This window comes from Bubalus bubalis, chromosome 14 (assembly GCF_019923935.1).
Source record: "Bubalus bubalis isolate 160015118507 breed Murrah chromosome 14, NDDB_SH_1, whole genome shotgun sequence".
Taxonomy (NCBI): domain Eukaryota; kingdom Metazoa; phylum Chordata; class Mammalia; order Artiodactyla; family Bovidae; genus Bubalus; species Bubalus bubalis.
Window position 1 is genome coordinate 52096612 of NC_059170.1, and position 22212 is coordinate 52118823.

Below are 22212 nucleotides of genomic sequence, written 5' to 3' on the forward strand. Positions count from 1 at the left end.
TCAGGATGGGGAACACATGTATACCTGTGGCGGATTCATTTCAATATTTGGCAAAAACAATACAATAGTGTAAAGTTTAAAAATAAAATAAAAAGAGAGAATGACACGCACAAAAAAAAAAAAAAAAGAAGAAGTGAATTTTGAGAGAAAAAAAAAAAAGAGAAGTGATGTTCCTCTGGGCAAGTGCAGTGGAAGATGGAGGGAGGGGGGATGAAAAGTAATAAACATACTCCCTGCCCCTTAAGTACCTACGTTCACATTCTAGAGACAAAACATGTGAATCGGGACCTTGTATTGTGGAAGTCTGTGCTGACATCCTTGCTTCTGATTAAGGTCACCATGACTTCCAGAAAAGTGACCAGCAAAGGCCAACAACACTGTCCAATTGACCAGTTATTTTCAGACTGTGAAGAATTTGGTCATAGTGAAGGGTCTTTGGGGATTGGCTAGTTGGATCCTTGAAGGAAACAAAAATGATTCTGGTCTTGGAAATGAATTGGAAGTAAATCAGCACAGAGTGACTAGGCTTCCTCAAAGCACCGTGGCTGATCATTTATGGAGACAGCAGGCGTAAATTTCCTGTCATCACTGAGCCTGAAGATCTCACTATTTAGGAAGCACAGCGAACTTTTGCTAAATTAACTGTTAATTTTATGGCCAAGAATAGAGAATTTAATGCAACTTTATAATTGCTTTATTTTTGGCTGAAAATGGTCCTGTTTGTCGGAAAGACCCGTGTGAAATTTTGTCATCCTCAATTTATTTACTTAGTTATGGGATGTAAAAAACATTAAAGTACATTTTAAAAGCAAATGTATTATATTTAGTATTTTTACATTAAATTTTATATGATATGCTATGTATTCCTCTCAAGAAAGATGAAACTTAGGTTTACGGGATTTCTTTTTCTTTCTTTTTTTTAAATTTTATTTATTTATTATTTTTGGCTGTGCTGTGTATCTTCATCATTTCACCCTGGCTTTCTCTAGTTACGGCAAGTGGGGGCTACTCTCTAGTTGTGATGCACGGGCTTCCCGTTGCGGGGGCTTGTCTTGTGCAGCACAGGCTCTGGGCACACAGGCTTCAGTAGTTAGAGCTCACAGGCTCCAGAGGGTGCAGGCTTCAGTAGTTGTGGTGCACAGGCTTAGTTGCTCCATGACAAGTGGAATCTTCCCAGATCAGGGATCGAAGCTGTATCCCCTGCATTGGCAGGCAGTTTCTTAACCACTAGACCACCAGGGAAGTCCTACAGGATATCTTATGATTAGTCAGAAGTTGATTAACATGCTAGGGTATTGCTTCTTGTTCTTTTTCTTTCCTTAGTATATGTAAAACCTCAGCTACTTGAATTAAGCTGACGATGTTTATGGTTCTAAAACTAAAGATATTTATGGCAATTTTTCCCTTTCTGTTGATAGTTTCAGCCTTTTGTGGGATATTCTTTTAATCAATGTGCAGTGGTTGGAAATGGGGGAATTCTAAATCAGTCTCTCTGTGGAGCTGAAATCGATAAAGCTGACTTCGTTTTTAGGTAAGTACTATCAAATTGTTTTTTTTTTTTTTTAAATCCAAGATCAGTTGAATATTTTAAAGGAATAGTCTAAAGATACTCTGTTTAAATTTTGATCTTTGAAATTTATTGCTTAAGCCTACAGTTTATCTGGTTTGTTTTCTGAAGTGTTAAATGGATCATGAATTCCTTTGAATGTTGATACCAGAAGGATAAAACTGCTATGCTTACTAAACTTTCCAGAAACCCTGTATGAAATTATGGTGAAAGAGGATCTTCACTGAAGGACTTGTCAGAGACTTCAGAGTATCAAGGATAACTTTTTTTTTCTTAAACAGCATTTCAAGAAAACTTTGTTTTCAGGTAATACTTATGAAAATGCTGACTTCGATTTTGTATAGCCTAAATAAACATCATTGTTTATTTAGATTTCTAAATAAACATCATTGTTTATTTCTAAATAAACATCTAAATAAACATTGTTTATTTAGATTTCTAAATAAACATCATTATTTATTTAGATTTCTGGCCTGAAATTTAAGGGGGGAAAATGTGGCTTGTAAAATTCTGATCTTTTAAAATGTTTATATCTCAGTACAAGCTAGCTTGCCAAAAACAGAAGCAAAAGTGGTTTCTATGAGTTTCTGAACTAATAAGACAAACCAGAGAGCATCTCCACTTTCAGAACATGATGGAAAGATGATTCATCCTTGTGAGGATGGATTTCAGTTGAAATGTACCTTTTCATAAAGTTGAAATCTGTTTCTTCCTATTTCATGAGCGCTGATTGCATGCATCTGAGGAAGATCCTTTGATCTTTATTGATTTAATGCTGCCCTTTTTATTAGCACATGAAAAGGAAACACAGTTTTGGATCAGGAGCTCCCCCTCACTTTAATCTCATTTAGAATTTTATGCTGAAAGTAATGACAGAACAACAGACCTGGCAGTCCAACAATTATTGTGTTCCTCATGATGAATGTGGAAATGGTGAATACCTGCATGATTTAGCCATTTTGTTAAAGTACTCAGTATGGAAAAGCCAGGGGGAAAATAAATAATTCTTCTCATAATAGACTTGTTATAGACTGAAAATTCCCAAAACATCTGGGGTGAATATTATGCCTAAATATCCATTTTACTTTATAACACGTATAAGAAATACAAGTTTAGGTTTAACAAGCAGAAAAAACAACAACAACTCAACAGCTACTTAATTTATAACTCTGAAATAAATGTATATATTCTAGATTCTGCATTTGCTGATGCCAGGTATTTTTCTGAATAGAAATACTTTTTTTTTTTAATTTTTTCAGAATATAAATACTAACTTCAATACTTTTGAAGTTAGCCTTCCAAACATAAAGGTCAGATGGGGGCTATACATAGTTGATGTCATTAAAATTTATTTAATGTTTAAGCCTGTATCGATTTTGGCCATACATGTTTTATAGTTTATAAAACCATCTGGAAACTGCTTGTGATTTTTCATTTCAGAAGATTGGGAGCTGTCAATTAAAAGTGTAAGGAACAAGAATAGGTGTAGAGTGGCTTCACTGTACTTTATATATGCAATACACAATATTTCCCCTACGGGTCTCCAGTGATATCATATTGGAAATCATTGTTGAGTCTTCAAAAGGATATGAAGTAGTTATGTTCTGGAAAGTAGATTTGTTACAGGAAGTCCACTAATGAAGATATTTCTGTGGCCTGTTATCTATGATTAATATTTGTTTTTTTCAAAGTGCCATCTTTGTTTTAGGATGTATCTTTTTTATCAGTGAGGGAAGTACATATTTCATTTATTCATATATTTCACAGAGGATGAAATAGATTATTTTAACCTCAGGAGCATTACAGAACACAGTCAAGTTTAAACAGCTTTCCTCAGAGATGCTCCCTTTGTATGTATAGCTTTAAAGAAATGGTCTACTTGAAATTCTGTAAATGATACTTAGGGAGTCGTAACCAACTTTCCCTTTTTTGTGACAAGAATATGCTTACTCAAAATTACAATTCTTAATTTGTTTTCCAATTTAAAAACCAATTAGTACTCAAAAGAGGATGAGAACATCAATATGAAAGCATCATTATAAGAACATTAGAGCTTTATTTATTAACAGCTTAATTTGGTGGAAAAACTATCCATATGGGAATCAGGAAATTTTTAATTTTTTATATACTCTTTGCTTCTGGCAGACATTATAACCATAATGACAATGCCTCAATTTTTAAAAATTTGTAAATTGACAATAATACCTAACAGAAGCCAAATATATTAAGAAAAGGTGGCAAGAATACACAGAAGAACTATACGAAAGAGATGTTAATGATCCAGATAACCCCAATGGTGTGATCACTCACCTAGAACCAGATATCCTGGAGTCCAAAGTCAGGTGGGCCTTAGGAGACACCACTGTGAACAAAGCTAGTGGAGGTGATGGAATTCCTATATCAAATCCTAAAAGATGATGCTGTGAAAGTGCTGTACTCAATGTGGCAGCAAATTTGGAAAACTCAGCAGTGGCCACAGGACTGGGAAAGGTCAGTTTTCATTCCAATCCCAAAGAAAGGCAATGCCGAAGAATATTCAAACAACTGCATAGTTGCACTCATCTCACATGCTAGCAAAGTAATGCTCAAAATTCTCCATGCAGGGCTTCAACAGTGCATGAACTGAGAACTTTCAGATGTTCAAGCTGGGTTTAGAAAAGGCAGAGGAACCAGAGATCAAATTGCCAACCTCCATTGGGTTTTTGAAAAAGCAAGAGAGTTCCACAAAAACATCTACTTATGCTTTATTGACTATGAAAAAGCCTTTAACTGTGTGAATCACAACTGAAAAATTCTTAAAGATATGGGAATACCAGACCACCTTACCTGCCTCCTGAGAAATCTGTATACAGGTCAAGAAGCAACAATTAGACGTGGAACAACAAACTGGTTCCAGATTGGGAAAGGAGTACGTAACAGCTGTATATTGTCAACCTGTTTATTACAGAGTACATTGTGCACAATGCCAGGCTGAATGAAGCAAAAGCTGGAATCAAGATTGCAGAGGGAAATGTCAATAACTTCAGATATGCAGATGCCACCACCCTGATGGCAGAAAGTGAAGAGGAATTGAGGAGTCTCTTGATGAAAGTGAAAGAGGAGAGTGAAAAAGCTGGCTTAAAACTCAACATTCAAAAAAACTAAGATCATGGCATCCAGTCCCATCACTTCATGGCAAATAGATGGGTATCAATGGAAACAGTGAGAGATTTTATTTTCTTGGGCTCCAAAATCACTGCAGATGGTGACTGCAGCCAGGAAATTAAAAGACGCTTGCTCCTTGGAAGAAAAGCTATGACCAACCTAGATAGCATATTAAAAAGCAGAGACATTACTTTGCCAACAGAGGTCCATCTAGTCAAAGTTACAGTTTTTCTAGTAGTCATGTATGGATGTGAGATCTGGACCATAAAGAAAGCTGAGTGCCGAAGAATTGGTGCTTTTGAACTGTGGTATTGGAGAAGACTTTTGAGAGTCCCTTGGACTGCAAGGAGATCAAACCAGTCAATCCTAAAGGAAATCAGTCCTGAATATTCATTGGAAGGACTGATGCTGAAGCTGAAGCCCCAATACTTTGGCCACCTGATGCGAAGAACTGACTCATTGGAAAAGACTCTGATGCTGGGGAAGATTGAAGGCAGGAGAAGGGGACAGCAGAAGATGAGATGGTTGGATGGCATCACCAACTCGATGGACAAGAGTTTGAGCAAGCTCCAGGAGTTGGTGATGCACAGGGAAGCCTGGCATGCTGTGGTCCATGGGGTCACAGAGTCAGACACGAATGAGTAACTGAAGTGAACTGACCATCATGGAATCTAATTAATATAAATAATTTAAATAAAAGGATTGTGAACTCTTCAAATGCTAGGCAAGGTGTAATTGTCACTTCTAGTTTTGTCACTGAAAGCATTTATCAGATTCTTACGTTTTATCCAATGTTGAAATGCCAACTAAGAGTTTGTTGCTGTTGTTGTCTAGTCGCTAAGTCATGTCTGACTCTTTTGCAACCCCATAGACTATAGCCTGCCAGGCTATAGGATTTTCCAGCAAGAATATTGGAGTAGGTTGACATTTTCTTCTCCAAGGGGTCTTCCCAACCCAGGAATCGAACCCGTGTCTAAATTCTGTACTTATTAAGTATTTTTGATGGAAATCAGATGAATTCTGAGACTCTATTTACAGCAGTAATTTTCTCCAATAAAATGAGAATGGTCACATGCATATGTGTGGATGTACTTTTTTTTGAAAGTTCTATTTTGAGAATATTTTTTCTTCCAAATTTCAGGTGTAATCTCCCCCCAACCACAGGAAATGTTACCAATGATGTTGGGACTAAAACTAACCTGGTGACTCTAAATCCCAGTATTATAAAGCTAAGGTAAGTCCCTCCAAGTTACATAACTGTTCAAGACCACTTTTTTATTATTAAACCTATTTCTTAGTCTAAGCCCCAGTCTTGCTGCTGAGACTGACTGGAATGGCTTTGTAAGGAAAATACATAAGAATATATTAGTAATTTAGGTTGGGCTCATGAGAGGTATGTCCAGTTGTACTTCTAATGTCATAAGTCAAGGGTTGCTAATCAAATTAGAACTTACTTATCTCTTCATGTTTTTCACCAGTACTGAAGTTTTTAAAAAATTATTTCCTTTCAGAATTTTAATGGTACTATTTTGTCTTGATAAAACTTTCTTGAAAAAACTTAGTCTACTTAGAAGCTTCAGAGAGTAAGCCTTAGGAGAACCTGACAAAATTGTCAGGGTACTTTGGGCAGTTTATTACTAAAAAATAATTCCCATATTTTATTTTCCACAATGTCACTACTATGAAATATTGGCTGTTTAGTAAAAATCCCATTAAAAGTGAAAGTGTTAGTTTCTCAGTCGTGTCTGACTCTTTGTGATGCCATGGACCTCTGTCCATGGGATTCTCCAGGCAAAAATACTGGAGTGGGTAGCCATTCCCTTCTTCAGGGGATGTTTCTGATCCAGGGGTCAAACCCGGGTCTCCTGCATTGCAGGCAGATTCTTTACTGTCTGAGCCACCAGGGAGGCCCCAAAATCCCATACTTAGTTTTCTTCAGTTGTTTTCATCCAAAGTGATTAATAATTGTTGTTAGTAGAATATATCCCTCAAATAGTTCTAGTATGACTTAAGAGAATATAACATATTGTACCTGTCTCCCCAGAGTTTATTTTCTGAACACGTGCACTTAGGTATACCAGTGTATTTACTGAGGCATTATTTAAATTAAACACATAGAGCTATCACAGTCCACGGAGGAAATTTAAAATGCATATGTGTGTGTGTGTGTGTGTGTGTGTGTGTGTGTGCATATAGATATTTTAACTTTTCTAAAGCAGAGATCCCCAGCCTCTGGGATCTAATGCCTAATGATCTGAGGTGGAACTGATATAATAATAATAGAAATAAAGTACACAATAAAGATACTGCACTTGAATCATCCCCAAACCACCCCCACCCCCCAGTTCATGGAAAAATTATCTTCTGTGAAACCAGTCCCTGGTGCCAAAAAGGTTGGGGACTGCTGTTTTAAAGGAAATTGTTATTTTATAATAATATGTATACTTGCATATAGCTCAATGAATTTTTTTAAATGTATAGATATTTTAAGAGTGTGCTGTGTTTGAGAAAATGTATCAGTATGATTCATTTGGAAGGTGTTTCAGCATTAAAAAGCAACCTCAGGAAAAAATTACTGAGTTTGAAGATAAAATAATTTTTAAAAATGTATTTCCAGCAAGGATATAGGTCTGTAAGAAGGTAGAAATGAAAGAATAGATGTGCCTATTCTATTGAAAGAGATGAAAGAAAAGAAAGAAATGAAGACCTAACCCTTGATATTTATCATACAAGATGCTTGCTGCTGCTGCTGCTGCTAAGTCGCTTCAGTTATGTCCGACTCTGTGCGACCCCATAGACGGTAGCCCACCAGGCTCCCCTGTCCCTGGGACTCTCCAGGCAAGAACACTGGAGTGGGTTGCCATTTCCTTCTCCAATGCATGAAAGTGAAAAGTGAAGGTGAAGTCGCTCAGTCGTGTCCGACTCTTAGCGACCCCATGGACTGCAGCCCACCAGGCTCCTCTGTCCATGGGATTTTCCAGGCAAGAGTACTGGAGTGGGGTGCCATTGCCTTCTCCAATACAAGATGCTTACTTAACCTGAATTTCTCTGAATCTTCAGTTTGTCTCTTTTATATACAGTGACATAACTGGTTCTGTTTTTTGGTCAGTGGTATGTTACCCAAACTGTTCCTTTGATGATTATTGTTAAAATCACAATGTTTTAAAAATTTGGCAGATATGGGAACTTAAAGGAAAAGAAAGCAATGTTTCTGGAGGACGTTGCAGCCTATGGAGATGCTTTCATCCTTCTGCCTGCGTTTTCCTTCAGGGCCAATACCGCGGCCTCTTTTAAAGTGTACTACACACTGAAGGAATCTAAAGCAAGACAAAAGGTTTTATTTTTCCATCCCAAGTACCTGAAAAACCTTGCACTCTTCTGGAGGACTAAAGGTGTGACCGAGTATCGCCTGTCCTCCGGCTTGATGATCACAAGTGTGGCAGTCGAGCTGTGTGAGAACGTGAAGCTGTATGGATTCTGGCCCTTCTCTAGAACTGGAGAGAACATGCCTGTCAGCCATCACTACTACGACAATAAGTTACCTAAACGCGGTTTCCATGAGATGCCCAAAGAGTATAGCCAAATTCTCCAGCTTCATGTGAAAGGCATCCTCAAGTTACAGTTTAGCAAATGTGAAACAGCCTGAACCAAATGCCTTTAAATGGGCATCATGTTCACATAATGCAGTTGGTGAGTAACAATATTCCCAAACGCCGAGAGAGATGGTTGTAGTGTTTCATAGGAAGAGTCCCAAAAGTTGGTTGGCTCCATACTCCACACTATGTGTGCAACCTTAGCAACTCATTTAATTGTTCTAATCATCAGTTTCTCTTCCTGTAAAATGGGCATCATGATATCTAACTCATGTTAGGAAAATGTGATAATCTGTGAAATCTTTTGGCAAGTATTTGGTGTGAGGTAGGGACTCTAAGAATATTTCTTTGTTGATATTTACCATTTTCACCCTCACCAGACATAATAAAAAGTAGGCTGTCTTGAAGACTCTTTTTGGAGAGAACAGCTGAGTTGCCAAATATCCACTGGAATTCTTTCTCTGGCAGGAACCTCTATTATCCATAAAATCATTCCCGCCTTTCTTCCTAATTTAAAAAGTACATATAAGAAAATTGTTTACTTAAACAAAAAGCCTTTCATTATTCAGGAACGAATGCCTTATGCTTCTAATTACCTTCACTTGTGTCTTGAGCCACACTGATGTAGTGGTTGGATTTAGGCCAATTCTTTTCCTCTTTTACATTTAAAAATCACTCTTTTACATACCTATATTTACTACTTCAAGGGCAGTTACAATTTTTCATACCTGTTGTCTTGTCTGTGGGGAACAGCTGCTTCATGCCGACCTTTTCCCAAGTTTTGTGAGAGAGATATAAAAATGACTTAAGGCCTGCAGGAAGGAAGAGATGTGTGTTTCATAAACACATTGATGTGCATTTTGTAAACACATTGTGCTCAATGTTCACAAAAGCTTTGAGGAGACAGTACTGTGAGGAATGAAACAAGAATGATTCAATCAATTTCAATGAAATCTATTTCAGAGAAGAGGTGGTTTCTGAATTAAACCTAGTAAAGGAGGAAGGCTTCACCAAATGAAGAAGAATCTAGGTAGAGGAAACTTGATAGGAGAGAAAGCAGTCCCCTTGATTCCAGTTGAAGTTATTTGAGGGTAAATCATGGTCTTTGCCCTACAAACTTCCACGTGATGATGGGATATATAGCCCAGGGGGGTGGTGGGTTGGACCTACATCTGTGAAATGGAAATAATACCAAGCTGAATGATTTCATAGGAAAGTCGTAAAAACTAATGCCCAGGGAAACTTAATTCTCAGCAAGGAAAGCTGTACATTTACATGAGAACTAAGACTAATCATTTAAACACCAATATAAAATAAAGCTTAAGGAGACATTGAATACCTTAGGTTATGATGTTATACATGTTGATGTAGTTCATCCCTGCAGCTATTGAATAAGTAAGTTATTTGACTTAAATAAGTAATAATGTGCACACTTTCCTACTCATTTTTGTACCAGTGTGAGAAGAGCAGAAATAGGAGCAGAGCAGAGTGGACAGCGTGACAAATTCATTATGAATATAATTCTGAATTCTTAACTTAGCCAGATTATTGTTTTATTCAACATTCACTTGTAAGAACACTCTGCTGCCAACTGCTTATTTTGCAAAACTAATCTTTAATTTTTGGTTTGATTGTAGTTGACTTTTGTGATACTTTTCTTAATTCACGTTCTCATTTGTTCTTTATAAAGTGAAACCTATTACCTCCATAAATTGGTTTAAAAGTTCATATATAAATATTTTCTAAAAGAATCATGCTTTTAGTTGCATAGAGTCTAATTCATGTATCTTTTTGTAGCAATGAATAAATGACTGTTTTCTACTGCCTCTAATGAGTTTAATTAGTTTTTAAAAATCTGCTAGCAGGATTGATAATGTCTCTATCATGTTATTAGCAGTGATTATGAAAAATAGATCAGAACACTCGAGTATTTTATAGTTTAGTAAAATGTTTCCCTCAAAATGTTTTCTGCTGAGTAGAAACTTCAACTTTGCATTTTGATGACACTGAAAATACATGATGAGTAAAAATAATAGAATATACTGAAATAAATCATTAAATATATGACATAGATAATTTGTAAGTTATTTTAATAAAAATCACTTATGATTAGGACATTTAGAGCTTACTTAAGTTTTTCCTATGTAACTTCCTATTTTAACTTTGGATGTTTTGTCTAGAATATCAAAATAGAATTTTCAGTGTCACTGATAAGAATTTTGGAAATACTCAAAATAGTGTGAAAGTAAGGAGCATTGTCCCAAAGATACCCATGTTTGAGTAAAATGTCAGTAGAAAAACTTTTAAGTTGTAGAAGACATGGTATGTCTTTTGCCATGAACACAACCAAAGTTCGTTTCTTGTTTCACATTTGTATTAACGTTTGTGTTGCCAGCCTCAAAGCATGTTGGCGTTTTACAGCTATCCTACCTAGATTTACATTAGCCAAAATTGAGGTCTCAAACAACATGTGTGTTGTTTGTATTGATTCCTGAGTTGGTCTGAGTTGTTGTGAAATCACAAGAGCTTGTAGTTACCTGCCCTTGTCTGAAACTCTCTTTACTTCTCTAGTGTCCTCAGAGCTGTAGAGAAATAAATGGGGTGGGAGGATGGAGTTCACGTGACATTATCAAAATTCATGTTCTGTTATACTTTGTTGTTATTGTTCAGGCGCTAAGTCGTTTCTGACTATTCTCCTGCATTGGTAGGCAGGTTCTTTACCACTGAGCCACTAGCGAAACCCCTTATTATACTTTAGAAAGTTTAAAAAATCTGTTTCGGAACAGTAGGACGTTACTGGAGCATCACAGTGGAACACATAGGAGATCATCGTCTGCCAGGAAATGTTATCATGTAATCTATCAGCTGTGTGAATTGGAAATCATAAGTAACAATTTTTGTTCTGTAATGGTGAGCTATTGTATGTGTTTCACCAAGATCCAAACTAAAAGAGTACCTCCAAACTCCATTCTGTAGATTTAGTGATTCACCAAGTCTGACGTGACACTCTCAAGAAATCTCTGGATGTAATGAGCACTTGTTAGATGAGTGAGTTTGACCTTCTGCTCTTAAATTTCAGGTACATCCATAGGCATGGAAAACAAAGTCAGTACTGGTGCTAGCCATTACCAAACCTTAGTTAGGACTCCAACTCATAATACTACCTGCTACCAGTTTCTAAGGGAAATACTGGCTTGGTTGATTTCATTTTCTACTTGTTGTTTAGCATCATGTGGCAATGTAAATGAATAATAAGAGCCCAAAATAATTTCTATCAAAATGCAAGGGTAAAGGCAGAAATATTTATTTAAGCATATAGGAATGCTGTATGGTCCCTTGGAAGGATTCCATGAATAACTGCATGGAATAGTAATAGTCCTTGAAGTCTCTGCTGTTTTTTTCCTACTAACAAAAGGCAGGATAGATCATGACTTTCATGAAAGAAGATTTCCTTCTGCATATAAATTCCAACCCAGTAAATATGTGGGCACTCAGCCAGGTAATCAGCCAAGGACATTTTTTTTTTTTTTTGAGGACTTACTATGTGTAGAATACTGGAGTAAGCCATAAATCAAACCTGTCTGGGGCAAGATTTTTCCTTGCTTACAAAAAAATTTACCAGTTAAATACTATATTGTGTCAAGTACCTTAAATCATCCCATACATTTCAGAAAGCTTTGGGAAATTTGGAAAGTTTTGTGTAACAGGTATAAATACCTACTACAAAGGATAATTATAATGCAATGTATAGCACAGTTATGACAGTAAAAACATCACATGCAACACAACATGGAGACGCACTGTTCTGCTATGAAGCCCTGAAGGAATTGCAGGAATTCACAATATCGGAAGCACTGGACTTAATTAGACTATTTCTTTCTTTATTCTTGATTTTTAAAAATCCACTTGGAGCCACTGCATGAGTTCAGGGTTTACTCTCTGCATGTGGCTTCAGAAGGTTGACTCCAGAGTGAGCAGTCACCATTATCCTCCTGAAGATGGATGGCCAGGAATATTTTTCTTGCCCATCTCATCTGGGTCATCACTTCCAAGAGCATTCTTCTTTTTATATATATAAAAAAGTGAGTGATATATGATAGAAAAACATCACTTTATATAATGGAGAAAAGATCAACTCTTCAGCCGATGGTATTGGTGATATGGAAAAAAGACAAATTTCTATAATACATTGCACTGTAGAAAAAGCTGGACTCTAGGTAGATTAAAGGGGGTTTAAAGGAAAAATTGCAAAGCTAATAGAGCAAAATGTAGGTAAGGGGCTGTTCTCTTTAAACATAACCCCAAAAGAATTTTTAATTAAGTTAAGAAATGATGACTATGGCTGTGTTAAAATGAAGAATTTCTAGTCAGTGAACAACACCTTAAACAAAGCTAATAGGCAGTGACAGACCAGCATAGCTTTTAGCAATGTATAAAATTAATGATATTAATATAGAAACATTCTAGGAACTACAAATCAACAAATAAAAGATGAGAAGCTCAATATAAAAATGAATAAAGAATAAGAATGTGCTCTACACAGAGAAAAGCTGAGCAGCTAATAATGGAAAGTGATGCTCAAACTTACTAATATCTGAGAAATAAAAATAAAAATGAGGTCTACTTATTATATTGCTAAGAATTTGTAAGATCATTAATTCAACCAGTTTGGAAAGCAGTCTCAAAGTACTGATGTAGTAAAATTATTTATTTGTCCTGTGGCCCAGCAGTCCCACCTTTCACATCTGTGACTCAGAGAACTTCCTTTGTAGGTCCACAAGGAGACAAGTGTTAAGGTATTTATTTCAGGCACTTCCCTGGCGATCCAGTGGCTGAGACTCTGCCCTGCCAATGCAGGGGACCTGGGTTCAATCCCTGGTCAGGGAACGAGATCCCATGTGCCACAACTAAGACCCAGTGCAGCCAAATAAATACTTTAAAAAACAGTATCAGAAACATAACAGATATTTTTTTAAAGATACTTATTTCAATATTGTTTGCAGTAGCAGGAAGTTGATCTCCCAGGTATCCTTTTCTAAGGGAGTACATGAGTTAATTTTGATAAATACATAGTATAGAATACAATGCTGTCAATTAAAAGCAACTTACTGATGTGTATAGAACTAGGATAAATCCTTACAATACAGCATAAAGGGGAAAATAAAAGTTATAGCACAATGCCATTAAAATATGTATTAGAGCACATGCACATATATATATTACATATACACATACATATATATGTACATGGAGAAGGCAATGGCACCCCACTCCAGTACTCTTGCCTGGAAAATTCCATGGACGGAGGAGCCTGGTAGGCTGCAGTCCATGGGGTCGCCAAGAGTCGGACACGACTGAGTGACTTCACTTTCACTTTTCGCTTTCATGCATTGGAGAAGGCAATGGCACCCCACTCCAGTACTCTTGCCTGGAAAATTCCATGGACGGAGGAGCCTGGTGGGCTGCCGTCTATGGGGTCACACAGAGTCGGACACGACTAAAGTGACTTAGCAGAAGGAGCATATATGTACATGCATATTCAAAGACATATATTAAATGCTAGAAGAGTGCCTCATTAGGAGGGGGGAAATGGGACTGGATTTAGGGATAAAATGGGAAATAAAGGGATAAAATGAATAAAAAATACAAGGAAAGGACCTTGCAGGGACAGCAGCTACCAAGTAGGCCATAAATGAAGAGCCTGATTAACAGCTCACAATCCAAGGCAAAATTAAAGTAACACAGAATGAATAACATATTAATTTAAAAAGAGTAAAAGTTCTAAAATAGCATAACATATTTTCTCTTTTGTTCCAAGAGGGAGAGGACAGACATCCTGTGGTAGAAAAATAGTAATGCTAAGGAGGTATGTTTTACAGAAGGGGAAAGTGAAAGTGAAAGTTGCTTAGTCCTGTCTGATTTTTTGCGACCCCATGGACTGTAGCCTACCACTAGGCTCCTCTGTCCATGGAATTCTCCACTCAAGAATACTGGAGTGGGTTGCCATTTCTTTCTCCAGGGGTTTTTCCCAACCCAGGGTTTGAACCTGGGTCTCCTGCATTGCAGGCAGATTCTTTACCATCTGAGCCACCACAGAAGGGGAGACATGGTACAGATGAATAGGAAAAAAAATATATATATACACATATGGAAGTGAACATTTATATGGTGCCAAGTACTATGCTGCCCAGGTTTGATCCCTGGGTTGGGAAGATCCCCTGGAGAAGGGAATGGCTACCCACTCCAGTATTCTGGCCTGAAGAATTCCATGGACAGTGGAGCCTGGTGGACTACAGCCCAAGGAGTCACACAGAGTCGACTAACAAGTACTGTGCTGGTTACTTATATGTGATATCACATTTAATAAGACAAGCCTTTGATACATATATTCTTATTCTCACATAACATACAAATATAGAAGATGAGACTCAAACAGGTAAGTAGCTTATGTAAGGTTACATTGTAAGAGTAGGGCTAACATTCAAACTTCCATGTCTGACTTTAAAGACATATGTTCACCAGGAAGCCATCTTCATAATCAAGATATTATACATATCTATTATCCCAAAATGTTTTCTTATGCTTCTTTTACTTAGCATAATAATATTAAGATTCACTCATGTTGTTTGTGTGTAAATAGTTTATTCCCCTATTTATTGAATAGAAATCTATAATATGGATGTACAACAATTTGTTTATGCATTCACACCCATTGATACATGTTTTAGTTGTCTCCAGTTTTTGGCTGTTACAAATACTGCCTTCCTGGACATTCATGCACAAGTCTTTGTGTGGACACATAGTTTCATTTCTTTGGGCCAGTATCTAGGGTTGGAACAGCTGAGTCTGTGGTCAGTGTATGTCTAATACTTTTTAAAAATACCAAACTGTTCTCCAAAGTTGTAACATTTCATGTTTCTATCAGCAGTCTATACCAGTTGTGGTTACCTTATATCTTTGATAAAATTGTATATGTTCAGTCTTTAAATTTTAAACATTCTGTTGGGCATATAATTGTTTCTCATTATTTTAATTTGAATTTTCTTTATAATTATCTTTTCAGGTGTTTATTTGCTTTCTATGTATCTTCTTTGGTCAAGTGACTATTCGAATATTTTGACCATTTTTTGATTGAATTGCGTTATTATGAAGTTCTAAGAAAATTCTTGATACAAAGCTTTTGTCAGATATGTTTTGTAACTAGTTTCTTTCAGTTTGTGGTTTACCTTTTCTTAATAGTGCCTTTTAAATAGCAAAAGTTTATAATATCACTAAAGTTTAATTTAGTGATAATTTAATTTTACAGTTTGTGCTTCTTGTTTCAAATTTAAGAGTTCTTTGACAAACCCGTGGTCACTAAGATTTTTTCCTGTTGTCTTCTAGAAGGTTTATACTTTGACTCTTGTATTTAAATCTTGAGTCACTTTGAGTTAATTATGTGTGTTCATAATGTGTAAGGGTCACTGGATTTCAACTATAAAAACTTAATTACCTTAATTTTTATAGTTGCTTAAGGTAATTAATATGAGACCTATTTTTGTTTTTAACGTGGGAGTTCATTGCTATAGATTTTCCTCCAAAAACTTGAGCTGCTTTCCACAAATTTTGATATGACATGTTTTGTTCTTCATGGAATTCTGAAATAATTTCTGACTGACTTTTCACTTCTTCTTTGTACTGAAGGTTACTTAGAAATATGTTATTCAGTTTCAAATATTTCTGAACTGTTCCAGATATACTACTGTAGATTATTTTAGATTAATTTCAGTATGGTCAATGAATATACATTGTAAATCCATTTAACTTTATTATGACTTTTATGGACCAGAAAATGGTCTTTCTTGGTAACTTTTTCTCTGTGCACTTGAAAAGAATGTATATTGTGATGTTGCTGGGTGGAGTATTTTACTAATGTCAATTAGATCAGCTCAGTTGATATTATTGTTTACATCTTCCATATCTTTCTTTATTTTTTGTGTACTAGTTTTGCCAGTTAGTGAGAGAAGAGTGTTAAATCCTTGACTGTAACTGTGGACTTAACTGTTTCTTCTTGCAGTTTTATCCATTCTTTCTTTGTGTATTTTGTACCTCTATTATAGGTGCTTAAATGTTTAGGGTTGTTATGGTCTCTTGATAAATAACCTTATTATCATTCTGAAATTATCCTCTTTATCCCAAGTAATATTATATTCTCTGAGATCCACTATGATATTATTATAGCCACTCCAGCTATTTTTAGTTATATAATTAGCATATCTCTTAGCATATCATTTTACCTTGAACTTATTTGTTTCTTTATACTTCAAGTTGTTTTCTTATAGACAGCAAATTTTGGTTCTTATGTTTTTTATTTAAACTGAACATCTGCCTTTAATTCATGTGTCTATATCATTTAGATTTAACCTCACACATTTTACTTATACATATGTTATAAACTGCACTGTGCTATATTGTATTTTTTGTTTGTTTTAAACTGTCAGTTACCTTTAAAAGTTTTTTTAAAGAAAATATTTAGTATTTACCCACATACTTATCATTTTCAGTACTCTATATTTTGTGTAAATCTGCATTTTCAATGAATATTATTTCTCTGAAGGATTTCCTTTAATATTTCTTATAGGACTGGACTGCTGGTGATAAATTCCTTCAGTTTTTATACAGTTTTTGAAGACATGTATATTTCCCCATTGTTTAAAATCTTTTTTTTTTTTTAAACTGAATTGACAGTATATGTTCTTTTAGTATTTTAAAGATAGTACTCCTCTCCCTTGTGGCTTGCATTGTTCCCAATGAGAAGTTTGTTATCATTCTTACCTTTGTTCCCATGTACATGATGTTTCATTTTTCCATCTGGTTTATTTTAATTTTTTCTTTCTATCACTAGTTTTATGCAGTTTTATTAGTGTGTGATTTGGTATAATTTTCTTTTTTGTCCTTGAGTTTCCTTGAGTATCTTGCATCTGTGGACTTAACAGCTTTCATGAAATTTGGAAAGTTTGGGCAGGTACTCAATTATTTTCGAATATTTTTTGTCTTACCACTTTATTTTTGGGGAGGAGGGTCTGTTTTTCTTTGGATAGTTTCTATTCCATCTTCAAATTCACTCCTTTTATTTTACTGTTTCTAACCTGGTATTAATCTTATTTAGTATATTTTTCATTTTAAACATGAAAATATTTAGTATTTCATGTCATGTCTATATTTAGTGTGCTTGTGTGTTTATTTTTATAACTTCTGAAACATGTGGGATATACTTATAACCCTTTCAGTGTCTTTTTCTACTAATCTTTTGTTATTCTTTTTTTTTTTACTAATCTTTGTAATTCTTGAATCTGTTTCTACTGAGTTGTATTTTCCTGCTTCTTCAAATATTTGATGTTTTTTATTGAATGCAGGACACTGTATATTTTGCTTTGGTGTGTGTTAAATATTTTGGTATCTTATAAATGTCTTAAGATCTTTTTCTGGGAAGAGATTAAATTACCTATTAAAAGTGTGTTCCTTCTAGAGACTTACTTTTAGTCTTCATTAGTTGGAATCATAGCCACACTTATCATAGACTCTACTCAGCGTCTCATGAATTACAAGATTTTCCTTTCTATTTGGTGGGAATGTGAATTATTCCTGGTCTTTTAAGTTTCAGGACTTTTTCCTTCTCTTTTCTGGGGATTCTCTCCCCAGATTCAGGTAATTTCCTCCCTTAAATGTGCTTGTCACTCCTCAGCTGTAGACCAGAGAACACTGTAGAGATTTCTCTCTGTGAAGCCTTCTCCACTCTGTATCTACCTTGGCATCCCCAGGCCCCTGAAGCTATAACATCTATCTACTCAAGAGAATCCACTGGACTCTGCTTGAGTTTTCCCCTCCCTCTGCTGTGGCCTAGAAAGCATTTGGCAGTAAGTTAGGGGAATTGTAGGACTTGCTGATTTGCATCCCCTTTTCTCTAGGATCACCATCTGGAGTTGCTTAACGTCCAGTGTCTGAAAACCATTGTTTCATTCATTTTGTCTATATTTTAGTTGTTTCAGACAGGAAGTTAAATCCAGTACCTGTTACTCTGTCTTATCCAGAAGGAGAAATTCCTGTATGATTTTATTTTTACATATAATTGACCAGGGGATTTTTGCAGAAACTAATGCCTTGGACAGTAATTTGTTATATATATACATATATATATATGTGTATATATATACATATATATATATGTGTGTATATATATATATGTGTATATATATATATATGTGTGTGTGTGTGTGTGTGTGAATATTGAAACACTCCAGTCAATAATGTTTGGATAACAAAAGACAAATTGATACATAAATATGAATCTGGTCAATAATATGTTTATAGTGTTTGCCACCTGTCCTTTCTTGGAGTTGCTGGGAATATTTTTGAGGCTTTCCCTTTGCCCATCTGAAATTTGAGCCCGTTTTTAAATTTTTTTTAACTTTTTATTTTGTATTTGGATATAGCCAATTAACAATGTTGTGAAAGTGACATCAAAGGGACTCACCCATACACATATATGTATCCATTCTCCCCCAAACTCCCCTCCCATCCAGGATGCCACATAACACTGAGCAGAGTTCCCTGTGCGATATAGCAGGTCCGTATTGGTTATCCATCTTAAATATAATAATGTGTACATGTCAATCCCAAACTCCCTAACTATCCTTTCCTTTACCCCCATCCTTCCCCCGACACCTATAAGTTCATTCTCTAAGTCTGTGAGTCTGTTGCTGCTGCTGCTGCTAAGTCGCTCAGTCGTGTCCGACTCTGTGCGACCCCACAGACGGCAGCCCACCAGGCTCCGCCCTCCCTGGGATTCTCCAGGCAAGAACACTGGAGTGGGTTGCCATTTCTTTTTCCAATGCAGGAAAGTGAAGAGTGAAAGGGAAGTCGCTCAGTCTAGTCCAACTCTTAGCGACCCCATGGACTGCAGCCCACCTGACTTCTCCATCCATGGGATTCTCCAGGCAAGAGTACTGGAGTGGGGTGCCATTGCCTTCTCCTTTTGCAAATAAGTTCCTTTGTATTTTTAGATTCCACATATAAGGGATGTCATATGGTGTTTCTGCTTCTCTGTCTGACTTACTTCACTCAGAATGACAGTCTCTAGATGCATCCATGTTGCTGCAAAGGCATTACTTCATTCTTTTTGATGCGAGCCTGTTCTTTTAAACCCGAGGTTCTATAATAGACTACCAAGCCAATGAGATCCCATGGAACTAATTTTATTATGAGAATATAATTAAAATATTTAATTCAGTGGTTATTACACACTTGGCACCTATATAAGAATTTGGCTTATGTGATCTTATTTAAACCCAATCTGTGAGGTAGATTATATTATCTCCACTTTATATATGAGAAAACAGGCTAACAGAGGCTAAGAACCATGCCCAAAGTTACATAGTATATAGATGTCAGAGTCAGTTTTCAAGTTTAGGCTGTATAACCTAAGCTTGTATATTTAATTAATATTTTAATGCTCTCTTTAGTTTATTATGGTTGATATTGTTTTGTTTGGAAAAATGAAAGTATCTAAAATTTTTAAATTTTAGAATTTTACCTTCACTCCTTTGGGTCTTTCTTAATTGTGTTATTCTTCTTGATAAATTCTAAATTTTTACTTTTCTAAATTAAGGAATTATGGCTCAGGCTTACACTGTAAATTTTAACATATTCTACTATATTCATTTTAAAGTTTATTGGGACATATTCAATGTATTAAATTCCCCTGAGTTCTTTTTGAAATGAGCATTTAATGTAATAAATTAATTTCTATTATCAGTCTGATTCTATTTTATTTGCTTTGAGGTATGTGTATGTAACTGTGCAGTGAAATCCAATAGTACCAATGCATTATTATTCTATTCCTTGTCTTTTGGGACCTCAAGGAGATTTAGAATTCTTAGCTCAGCTATAAAAATGTGTTCATTGGAGACTAGTATCACCAGTTTTATATGATATGGAAATGCGAGCAATCAGAAATTAAAGCTGTTAAAGATTTGCCAAAGTTAATTATTAGCAAAGTTAACAGCAGGTACTCAGTGTTCCAGGCAAACAGCACCTCAAGCCTGATATTATTTACTGAAAGCTTGTGTTGCATCACACACCATACATAAAACTTGTGTTGAGAATTCTTGCAAGGTTGCAATGGAGCTGTCAGTCTGATTTCCACAGGTTAGAAAATGACTCAGGAAGATCAGAGAGCGTTCAACTGTAAATATCAAAAACCTCACCGAACTGGCTTAAATTCAGTCAAATTCTTGGCCACAGATATAGAAGTCCAAAGATAGGGCAACCTAAGAACTTTGGTTCTGGCTTCATTTCCCTGAGAGAGCTTTAGTCTAGCTCACTTCTGTGTGTTGACTTCATCTTAAGACTGGCTGTTGAACAAAGCAGCACAGCAGGCTGCATTATATGTGCATCTGTACATCTGTACATACCCAGAGAAGAGGAGTCACTTCTTTTTATTTTATATTGGCATATAGCTGATTAACAATGTTGTAATAGTTTCAGGTGTTGCAGCAAAGGGACTCAGCCATACATATACATGTATCCATTCTCCCCCAAAGTCCCCTCCCATCCAGGCTGCCGCATAACATAGAGCAGAGTTCCATATACTATACAGTAGGTCTTTATTGGTTATCGATTTTAAATAAAGCAGTGTATACATGTCAATCCCAAACTCTTTAACTATCCCTTCCCCCAACTTTCCCCTTGGTCACCATAAATTCGTTCTCTAAGTCTGTGAGTTTGTTTCTCTTTTGTAAATATGTTCAATTTTTATCATTTCTTTTTAGATTTCTCATATAAGGGATTTCATATGGTATTTGTCCTTCTCTGTTGAGAGTCACTTCTTGACACTGTCCCAAAAGATAGAGGAAGAGCTTTACCCAAAGCCCCAGCAAAACTTTCCTTGTTTCTCATTTGTTCAGATTGGTCGCATGTACATTCCTGAGCCAATCATTGGCAGAGGGAATAAAGGGAATTTGAAGTTAAGCTTTTTAAGAAGTCCTATGCCTGGGAAGCATGGTTTTTAAGGGAGACAGGCGGTGTGTCTGAGAAAATTCAGAGTTTTGTTGGGAAGAAGGAAGAAAAGATTTTGGATGGACATCTAACCATATTTACTGCAAGCAATCTTCCATCTACTAAGTGGCTGAACTAGAGTTCTGGCCCAGATAGTTTGACTCCAAATTTCACATTCTTTCTCTCAGGCTCTGGAGATTTTTAGTATACCATCCTGCTGATCAAAGAGGAAAGAGACTTGTGTGACATTTAAAATTTTTTCATATGATCAGTTATTAGCGATTAGACGCTTTCACTTCAGGAGCAAGTCTTACTTGAATGATGCCTTTTCCATTTTCCTTTTGAGCACAGATCCCTCTTCTCTGTTACTGAAAATGTAATATGTAGGCTCCTGTACTCTTTATTTGTTTTACTTGTAAGACAGTGACTTGATTAATTTTCATCCAGTATGTGAAGTGAAATGTTTGCTCATGTGTGTGAAGTCTTATAAATAGCTATTAAGACTTTTTACCTTAGATTTTCTGTGCTTCCTGATTTTGGGGTAATTAGAATGATACTTTAACAACTTTGTCTGAAGAACCTGAACCTGATGGCTCCCCAGAACAATATTTGTCCATTAATTATTTACCCAAGTTGCTCTTCTAAGAATCATGAAATTTCCTATGTATCAGCAGCACCATAGTGGTTCTGGTAATAGAGTCTACTAATAAACATTTCTGAAGAGAAAGCTTCCTCCACTTGGTACCTAAGGCAATGAACTGAAGCAATAGTTCATTGAACATTTATTCATTAATAATAATATGTGCTAGTTTACCCAAGTAGTTCTAGTTTATCCCCCTTTATTCTCAGAGATGTCCAGTTTGAATGTAACAT

General features: G+C 35.9%; 1 protein-coding gene across 1 annotated transcript in view; it reads left to right on the plus strand.

Moving 5' to 3' along the window:
• Positions 1–10251, plus strand: part of ST8SIA6 (ST8 alpha-N-acetyl-neuraminide alpha-2,8-sialyltransferase 6) — a 163731-nt gene extending 153480 nt beyond the window's left edge. Inside the window, exons 6-8 of the mRNA XM_006052363.3 lie at positions 1419–1531; positions 5853–5945; positions 7889–10251. Of these exons, the coding sequence (XP_006052425.1) occupies positions 1419–1531; positions 5853–5945; positions 7889–8357 (675 nt within the window). The 3' untranslated portion in view covers positions 8358–10251. The remainder of the gene's footprint in view (positions 1–1418; positions 1532–5852; positions 5946–7888) is intronic.
• The last annotated feature ends 11961 nt before the right edge of the window (positions 10252–22212 follow it).